The sequence below is a fragment of the Mytilus californianus genome, unplaced genomic scaffold, assembly GCF_021869535.1.
Source record: "Mytilus californianus isolate M0D057914Y unplaced genomic scaffold, xbMytCali1.0.p SCAF_4, whole genome shotgun sequence".
NCBI classification, from domain to species: Eukaryota; Metazoa; Mollusca; class Bivalvia; order Mytilida; family Mytilidae; genus Mytilus; species Mytilus californianus.
Window position 1 is genome coordinate 79078475 of NW_026262690.1, and position 9931 is coordinate 79088405.

The 9931-nt window shown below is 30.7% G+C and overlaps 1 protein-coding gene across 4 annotated transcripts in view; it reads left to right on the top strand.

Moving 5' to 3' along the window:
• Window positions 1–9120, top strand: part of LOC127738580 (uncharacterized) — a 73627-nt gene extending 64507 nt beyond the window's left edge. For all 4 annotated transcript variants that reach the window (XM_052249888.1, XM_052249890.1, XM_052249891.1 and 1 more), the window contains exons 13-16: window positions 339–493; window positions 1442–1607; window positions 2134–2342; window positions 3114–9120. In XM_052249888.1, coding sequence (XP_052105848.1) covers window positions 339–493; window positions 1442–1607; window positions 2134–2342; window positions 3114–3321 — 738 coding nt within the window. In that variant the 3' untranslated portion in view covers window positions 3322–9120. The remainder of the gene's footprint in view (window positions 1–338; window positions 494–1441; window positions 1608–2133; window positions 2343–3113) is intronic.
• The last annotated feature ends 811 nt before the right edge of the window (window positions 9121–9931 follow it).

The following is a 9931-nucleotide window of genomic DNA, read 5'->3' on the forward strand; positions in this document are numbered from 1 at the left end:
ACCTCTGCTGGTGGACTGTCAGTCCCCGAGGGTATCATCAGCTCAGTAGTCAGTACTTCTGTACTGACATGATTTATAACAAACCTTTCTAAAATTGTCCGTTTATAAATTTTGAAATTGTAAAGAAACTGAGGTTTCAACTACCTCAGGCAAAGTTGACCTTAGATAGATTAAGCTATTTTTTAGGTGCTTTTTGGTCATATAGCTCTTCAACAGTTTTGTTTGTTATACAGTCTTAGCTTTCGAATATTCGTCTTAAGGCTTTCCTGGTGAAGGTAAATCCATAAAAGAGCTTCAGAAGCATGAAATTAATAACGTGTTGTTTTCATTTTTTTCAGGAGAAACATGAGACTATGTTACAGACAAAGGATATGTTCTATCACTTAGAGGATAAAATATCTGTTTATGAACTGGAGCACCCCTCTATAAATCTGGACCAATTGTTATTCCAAACAAAACTAGCTGGGCAGACTATGTCAGAAAGATCACAAAGGTATTACAAAATGTACTCCTGTATTATTATCTGTATCTATATACTGTGGATTGATTACTATTAGTGGGATACCAATTTATGTGGGTAAAGGTGAGCCACAAATTTATGTGGGTAAAGGTGAGCCACAAATTTAAAGTTCAACAAGTTACAAATTTACTATGGGCTTGAATGCAAACTTTGGTTTAACCATGAAATTGAATATCAATGAACACACAATTATTCTTGAATCCATGAAAATTGGTATCCACGAAAATAATTGTATCCACACTAACTGATTGAGTTACTTATATCTAACAGTCTGATTCTTGCTGCTCACTTTTTATACACAACAACAAAATTTTGCTGGGTAAGTAGGAATCGCTCTGTCAGTCAGTTTGTCTGTCCATGTGCCTTGTAAGCACAACTCCTCCTAATCAACTAGAAAGATATTGATGAAACTTTACACAGTTGTATAACACTATCCAAGGATGTGAATAATATAATATAGTCCTGGTCCCTCATGTTAAAGGGGAGATAATAAAATATACTTGCTTCCATATTGCAATATGTGGTTATAGTCTGTAGTGAGGCGAGTGTTTCCTTTTGTGAGTTCACTCAAAGTTTTAGATTTACTTCAGACTAAAAAAAATTTTAAATTAATATTAGTTTATATTGGTGGGAATCATTGAATCTCATGTAGCCTTATAGTAACACTGGTACTTTCATGATTTTTGAACAAGATTAATTTTGTTAGCATTATAAAATAAGCATGATTTGAAAGGAACACCGATATTCCAGATTGATTTAAAGAAGCCCCACCACCCTTAGAATTTCTCGTCATATGCTCAATGATAAAATATGTTCTACAAATCTACACAAAGAAATTTATATTTAGTGTCTTCTAAAGCTCCATATTCTTTTTTTCCCTGAGTTTCAGTTATTTGATACAAATTGTCTTATGCTTTGCAGACTAAGTCAGGAGATGGCAAAATTAGAACATATCCATGAGATCTGGCAGGATTACAGTAAAACCAGACAGGATCTGGAGAAACTACTGCAGGAACAGTTCAACGTAGAAGTTCTGGCTTCTAGGCTGGAGTCAGAAGAGGATCAATCAGAGGATGTATGCCTTCAGGTAGGTTCAAACATGAGTAAAGAGCCTTTTAAAATGTCAGTTTCACATCAAAACTTTAAACCCAAAGGGTTGATAAGGGGGTTAGAAATAATTTCATCCATGCTGAGGATAGTGTATTTTTAGCCTTGCAGGATGTATAAATACACAGTCATGTCAAGTCAAATTGGTGAAATTAAATCCCATGCCTTAAATTGGGGAAGTGACATGATATTCATATTAAAAAACCCTTGCATGCCCCTCATTATTACAGAACCTACTTGAAAATTTATTGTTAAATATGTTTTTGTCCTGAATATGCCAGAAATATTTGACGCAAAACAAAACAAAAGCAAGCAGTCATTTATTTTGAATAAATTCGAATAAATTTTTTGAACTTTGACATCAAAATATCATGGAAATTGGATTTGAATTTTTTTCTTCTATAACCCACCTAAGAAGTAACGGTTTACTATATTTAATTAGATAAACATTTACTTTTACTTTTTAGATGATAAATGAGGCCTTAAAAAGTTCTTTTACTTTTTAGATGATAAATGAGGCCTTAAAAAGTTATGAAGAAAAAAGTCAAAAACTGCAGGTGCTGAGAGGTCAGCTATCAAACTACCTCAACGATGACACTAGGAGTCAGATGATGAACAGCATGGCTGATATCCATGATCAGCTGTTTGAAGCTCAGAGAAAATGTGGACAGTTGTTGAGAACAATCAATCAGGACTTGGCAGCACAATTAGAAAAGTAAGTTTCAGTACAGAATTTTAGAAAATTGGTTCCAATAAAATATTAATGGGGATGGCCACCCCAGGGAGGGGCTGTTTTCTTAGAGGGACTACTGTATATCAATAAACAACTTGTATTAACTCAATAGTTAAGCTTTAAAAAAGAAGATATTAAGAGACTGTATTTATTAAAGAATTCACCTCTTAATGATGTTCTCTACCTTAAATATTGTTTGTTTTTTTGAGCTTTGAAGAAGAAAAAAGATGCTAAAATCTTTTTTTTGCTTCAATTGCATTAAGTGAAAATTCTTAATGCATAATTTTCGCGCACAAGATTTATGGATATTAACAATAAATTTGTACAATTTTCAATTTAATTGCTACACCCATTTCGAAATTATGATGCATCTTATTAATGAATATATCAGTTTACCCACACTGGTATAATTTGGTAAACAATCAACTATCGGCAAAAAATTTACAACATTCAAATATCTTTCATTTTTCTGTCAGTTTTTTTTCACTAGCTGCACAATTTATTACTTTGTCCTTGTTTCTCTCTATATACGTTTATCTTTATATATATCTGCAAATTTGCAGAAGCAAATTTTTGTTCTTCCCTCGCCAGGATTCGAACTTGTGCTGATATTTAGAGTAATTATGAATATAATATGTGTTTTCAGCTGTGTATGACCTTCACTGGTGATCCAGTGGATGGATCTGTCGTAGAGTTGTCACTTGTGACGTACATTTATATATATACACTGTATTGCTATATTTATACTTTCAGAAATAGTGGCAGGACATCATCGGCAGCATCATCATTATTCTCATCACCATCAACATGGCTGAAGTCACGTTATGTTCAGGCAGCTGCTGTCTTTTTAATGTTTGGTATAGGTTACATATTAAACCCAGAGACTGTTACTGAGTTAGGCAACTGGTCTTTCTCCATAACACCTGACTTTAAATATGTAAATGGCCCTCCTCCAATCTAAAGCTCAAAGTTTAAAGGTCATAGTGTATATACATAATGATTTTGTACTTACAGATATCTCACTGTGAAGAAGGTTACACAGATCAAAATATATAAATGAGTCATTGTATTGTACATAGATGTGTACTTATTATCTATAAGAGAAAATTGCAAAAAAGATATAAAAAATCGATTGATTTCTGTAGTCAAGAGTATATGTACAAAAATGTCTCAGTGGGCATGCCCAGCATGCCCGGTATGATAGCGAAGAGAGTGTAATAGTGCTATGTATAGAAATATGGTACTTATTTTTGAGTAACCTACTCCAGTGCTCATATGAAGTAAAAAGCTTTGGAATCAAGATCTAAAATATATAGTTTCAGAAATGTAAACGTAATAGGTTAAAGAATAGAATGTTCGAAAAGGTTGAAATCAGTAACTTTCGTCATTCAGGGAGATTTTTTTTATCAGGGAAAGATCAAAGAAAAAAATTATATCTATGCAATACATTTCATAATTTTGTTTGCTGAATAAAAAATATTAAATCAAAACTAAAAATTTACAAACTTGTTTTTGTTAAAAAAATATTAGATATGAAACTCTGAAATTTTGAAGACGAACGTTCAAAACTACAAGTCCCATAGAATTTTAGAAATTCCGGTAATTTAGCACATTGTAACAAACATTTGTTCATCATGTGTATAAAAGGCAGCTACACTGTATATATTTCATACTGTAAGACCACATGGTTGTATATTTATTTTTATTTAAATAATATTTATCAAATATGTGTACTAGTGGTTGTTGTAGCGACAATTTTTGTTTTAGTCAATTGTCTTTTAAGTGTTGTATAAAGGGTGGAATCTGAATTGTATATCAGATGTCTTGTCGAAATCAGATATGAACAAAATCAAATATTTCATTGATGGTGTCTCGATTATCCAGGGATGTGTGTCAACTAACATCATGAAAAAATGGAGACTCATGATGAAAATTGTTGCCTAAAAAATATTTGGAGGATATTAATAGCATTTATCCCCAGGACTCAGGAATTAATTCAGAGGTTGAAAAATATTGTTAAAAATAAGAATGTGGATTAGGAATGAATTAGAAGCTATCTTCTCTAATTTGATGGAGTTTAAGAATTGGGAAAGGAAAAAGTTAAATATGAAATGGACAGATATTGCTGAAAGTAGCAAATAATTATAAAGGGAGGAGTATAGTATTCAGGTTCTTTGTTGCAACGAAAGCTAATACTTACAGAAAAGTATAAAGAAGAGAGGGAAAGGATTATAACATAACACTATCAGTGATTGTGTTATGTAGCAGACGACAAAAATGACTTTTGTATAATGAAACCTGGTTGTGTTGTGATGTACAAAACGGGTTTGATTATGCTGTTAGAGAAGCTTTTTTTGTGGAGTGGTGTTGCATGAATTGTTTGTGAAGGCTTTGTAGAGCTTGACATTTATGTTATAACTTAGGTCTAATGAATAAGGCTAAGTTAGTGTGAGTACGTGTTCTTAATTAATGGAGGATGAATAACATTAAATTATTGAGTGTACAAAATGCATTGTAATGCTACATATCATTGTGTCCATAAATATCAAAGATTAAGCGAAGCCACTTGATTTTCAGAGGTTGTATATATTGTTGGAATTATCACAATGGAATGACTTGGAAGATGCTAAAAACAAGATACGATTCTGAAGATAAATGTTGTTCTGAATTTAGGGCTTGCAAATCATAATTGCTCCTGCAAAATGATACTTAAATTTTTATTTTCCATGATTTATGTATTGTACTGCTTTGCCGCCTCTCAATGAAGAACTGCAGTTATCTTAGAAAAGTATATAGATTGGAGGTATTGCATTATAGAGTCAAGTTTTTTTATATTAAAACAGGTGTATGAAATGTTTTATGTAGTAAGGTACTCTGGGTTTAACATGGTGCTTTTGTCAGCTGTAAAAAAGGCCTTCAGTGTTATTATATGTTATTTATTTTTTTAGTTCTGTAGTAACTAATAGAGTGCTGTTTTGTTTCTGTGTTTCAATATCAATGAAATTTTTTTTAAACTTAATTCCTTCAGAATTTACACTAAAATCATACATACATAGAACATCATGCAAAAAGTATGTGCTCTGTCAAGTGTGACTTTCTTGATAAAACCGTCAAAATCTTAAGGGCCCTTTATAAAATTATTTGGAAAAAAATAAAAAAAATTTAAAACCATTAGAAAGATGTTTTAACCGTAGGCCTATAACAATCGACTCTTTCCATGATCCAAATTCAATTTAATTGAAGAAGGCCTATGGCTGAATTGTACTGGTAAATGTTGGATCAGGTCTTTGTAGGAATCAAATCGTGGGTAATGTACACTGCTAAAACAGCAGTGGACTTGACTGATGAAGTCATGGCTTTATATGACATATGAATATCTATATGGTTTCTGGGATATTGGTGTATTGGATCTTTCAAATCAATCTAATTAATACAAAGACCTGCATTCAATTAAATGAATTTTTAATTTTGAAACATTGCCTTGAGTATGCATGAATAATTGCCACTGGATATTTAGCAAACAGCAATCAATCAATCCTTTATTTTCAGAATAGGATAAATATTATATAGTGATGATGTTAAAACACATAAATGAAACCTACTGTTACCCTGATTATACTGGTACCCTGAATATACTGGTACTGTTTATACATTTTTTTATGTAGTTTTGTTTTTACAGAGATTAGTTGGTCTGATTCATAATAAAATGAAAAAATAGCTTAAAATATTTTGCTTTTTTGTATTTTCTTGCTCTTTTTCTCTCATTGAGAAACAGTTAAGTCTGTTTGTTATTTATTTTTTTTAAGTTTGACATGTTGTTGATTATTTTAATTTGTTCATCTTCAATTTGATGGTTTTTGTTTGAAAATAAAAGCGTAGACGCTTATTTGTAATTATATTTTTAAAATTGTATAAATTTTTTATTTATTTTTCATATTTATTTTAGATTTTTTATATATATTGTTGTTTTCATAATTTTTTGAATGAATTGGAAAGGGCTTCTTTAAACGTTATAAAAATTATTTCTGGAATATAAATGAAATCCAAACAATGGAAAGAATAAGAATTGGCCTAAAGTTCATCTAAACAATGTTCTAGTTGCAGTTACAGCTCTTTTCATAATGCTAGCAAGGCAAAGGTTTGTTTGGCTTGCTTGCTTTGTTTGTATCAATGTTTGCTCAAGCATTGTTATTAAGATTGACATCTGAAAACAACATAAAAAGGAGGATTTAAACTTGTATACATTATATTTAAATTTGATTGGACATTATCAAATAATCAAATTTACCTTTACACAGATTTAACTCCGCCTACTTATATTGTTTGCAGATGTCAATCTTAATTACAATGCTTGAGCAAACATTGATACAAACAAAGCAAGCAAGCCAAACAAACCTTTGTCTTGCTAGCATTATGAAAAGAGCTGTAATCTGGAATTTTGTTTGATGTAATTATAAGGCCAGATAAAGTTAATTCCTAGATTCTCATCCTTAGATTTATTTTTCAATTTTGCCATGTAAAGAAATTGTTCATTTTCAGTTTTGAAATCTTTAATCTTGTTACCATGTAAACCAGGTAAAAAAAATCTATTCAGCCCTGTTTAAAAAAAAATAGTTGAATGAGAATGTAGGAATTATTACTTGACCTAAATGATATTATGATTAATTATGATATTGGTAAATGAAAAATCCAAAAAAATTATCAGGTGCTAAACTTTGTTGTTGCTTGTTGCCAAAACACTAATTTGATATTAATTCAAACTTCATACAATGATATAGCATGCATATCAATGGCGTCATCAATTTCAACAGTCACATTTTTATCTCTATAAATTCAATGAAGTGTGACTTGCAAATCTTTTTAAAACCAATGTAATTGATTTATTGTGAAAACATCAAGTGAAATAGAAAAGTAAAAGTTAAAAACAAAAACTATCAAGAGATTTATCAAGAATTAAAAGAATATATAACAATACAGTAGGATAATAGCACTATGGCAACCAGTTGTTACTTTCATGTGAAATCTGTTGAAGTTTATATGAGACGCCATTTCACATTCATACTTTTCTTTTCAATTGATTTTTACAGATTCTTTCTACAGTGCAATAATATTTAATTATTTTTATCTAGGTAATGTGCCATGTGTTCATTCCAGCAGTGTTATGACAAAGACCAGTTTATAACCATTTATCCACACTAACTTGCAACTTTTCTAATCTTGTCTGAATGTTACAAGAGCTGTTATAAAAAGTAGTATCTGAATTTTGCTTGAGCAGTTTCAATAATAATGATACTTAAAAAAAAGCTTATAAAAATTCAAAAAGATTTGGTCAGTTGCAAGAAAGTCTGGATATGGTATTGTGGTTTTTGTGTTACTATTTAATCATGTTTCACCACATGCATATGTGATACTATTATATGAATTTTACTTCTGTAAGTGTTGGTATAGAACTCTTTGATGTTGAAAGCAATTGTATTTTAATATGCCACTCAACAAAAAAGAAGCCAGCAAATTTCACCAGATAGATAATGTCCAATTGTATCAAAAGTTGACTTCTTGTGAAGGTAAGAGAATACATTTATCATTTATCGTCAGTAACAAATAAGCCTGCTGGATATATGCATACCTGTTTCTATGGGTTTGTGGCATTTGCCCAGGTAGGAATTACTTGTTAAATGCTTGTATCATGCATGTGGTAAAACATGAGGAACTTTTCTAGCCGATTATTTTTTGCCACTAGTGAAAAGCTCACAATTTGATTGTTGTATATGATTGTACATTTACTCAACAAAAATGTTCATTTATAAGTGCTATCATAATCATATATCTTTATTTTACTCATTATAGAGTTTGACTTCATGTTGGAACAGCCATCATGTATCGTTGGCAAAGGTCATTAAGGTCATAACATGTTTTCAACGTGGACCAGACATTTGTCAATGATGTCACAGTAACTTTGTATTGACGGTAGTCATGGCTTTGTGTAATGTTGACGTTCTGAGTTAATATTACACAGGCACCTTGACATTGTTGAAGGTCATGACTATTTTTGATACAGAGTACAATCAAATTATATAGGGTACAAGTTAAGGATGTCTCAAAAGTTTACCGTCCCAAGGTCAAAATTACTTTTATTAAAGAATTAATTCCCTTAACTTTTGCCTTTGATCTCTTGTAAATGCCATTTTTGCTTAAAAAGTATTTATTAAAAAAGTCGCAGAAATACAGGCTTTTTGGCCTTGAAAAAGAAATATTAAAATTTAATTAAAATTTGAAACTTTTAAAACAACGAAATTTAAAAGTTATTATCCTGTATTTTGTGACTTGAATGGCAGAAAAAAAGATTAAAAAAGAAAAAAATGATAATCAAAAAAAGATTCCTAATATTTGATGTGGATAAAGAGTTGTTGTACTATTCAGAGTGTACAAAGATGTATATCTAGTGAAATATGAAAAAATAAAACAAAAAAAAGTAAAAAAACTTAATTTTTACTGATTGACAATAAAAATTTTAGAAAATATTTGAGTGAAATACATCTATAAAATGTGGCTCCAGTGGAAATGTTGGCTATCTGAATCATCGGATTTTATAACTAGACAACAAAATCAGACGATTCTGATAGCTGTTTATATGTTCACTTGAGCTACAGATCATAAAAATAAATATTGAGTTGTGAAATTAATTTATACAGTTTTATATCAAAAATGATTGGGACTATGAAATTATAAATTTTGAGAAAATAAAATTTTTTTTTCTTTAGTTTGTTTATTGTTTATCAATAATGCCTGCAATTAAATGTGCGACAAAATCTTTGATAGACTGGATATTAACCAAAACTCCTGAGCAATGATGTTTTCCCTTTTTTCAGCCAAGCTATAGTTTTTTAAACTGCAGTCTTAAAATTTATGCAATGTTATCAATGTTACCCCCCCCCAAAAAAAGGGTTCTATCAAAATGAAAACAACACATTATAAATTTCAGACATCCGAAGAGCTTTTCTGGATCTACCTTCATCAGGAACACTCAAAGCTGAATATTTGAAAGCCAAGAATGTATAATAACCTAAACAGTTGAAGAGCTATATGACAAAATAATGTATGATAGCTTACTATACAGTATTGGTTTTGCTCATCATTGAAGGCTTTATTGTGACCTATGATTGTTCACATCTTTGTTCTATGATATTTGTGGATTGCCAGTTTTCTTGACGAAAGTCAGTGGTTCTCTCTGGGTACTCTGGCTTCCACTACAAATAAAAACTGGCTGCAACAATATAGCCAATAGTGCTGAAAGTGGCGTTAAGCACCAACAACGAATAAATCAATTATTATGGATACTGGTAGTTGTCTTATTAGCATTACTATTAAAAAATTGGGAAAATGTTGTTATCAAACATTTATATTAAGATTTGGTCATTGCCACAAACGGTATATGATGATGTCCTAAAAAAAGCAGCATTTAAATACACACATTGCACTAAAAAACAAAACAAAACCCCTTTGGAAAGAGGACTTTTTAGAGGTAACAGAAAACTAGCTAATAGAGCAGTGTAAAATCTCCAATTATGAGA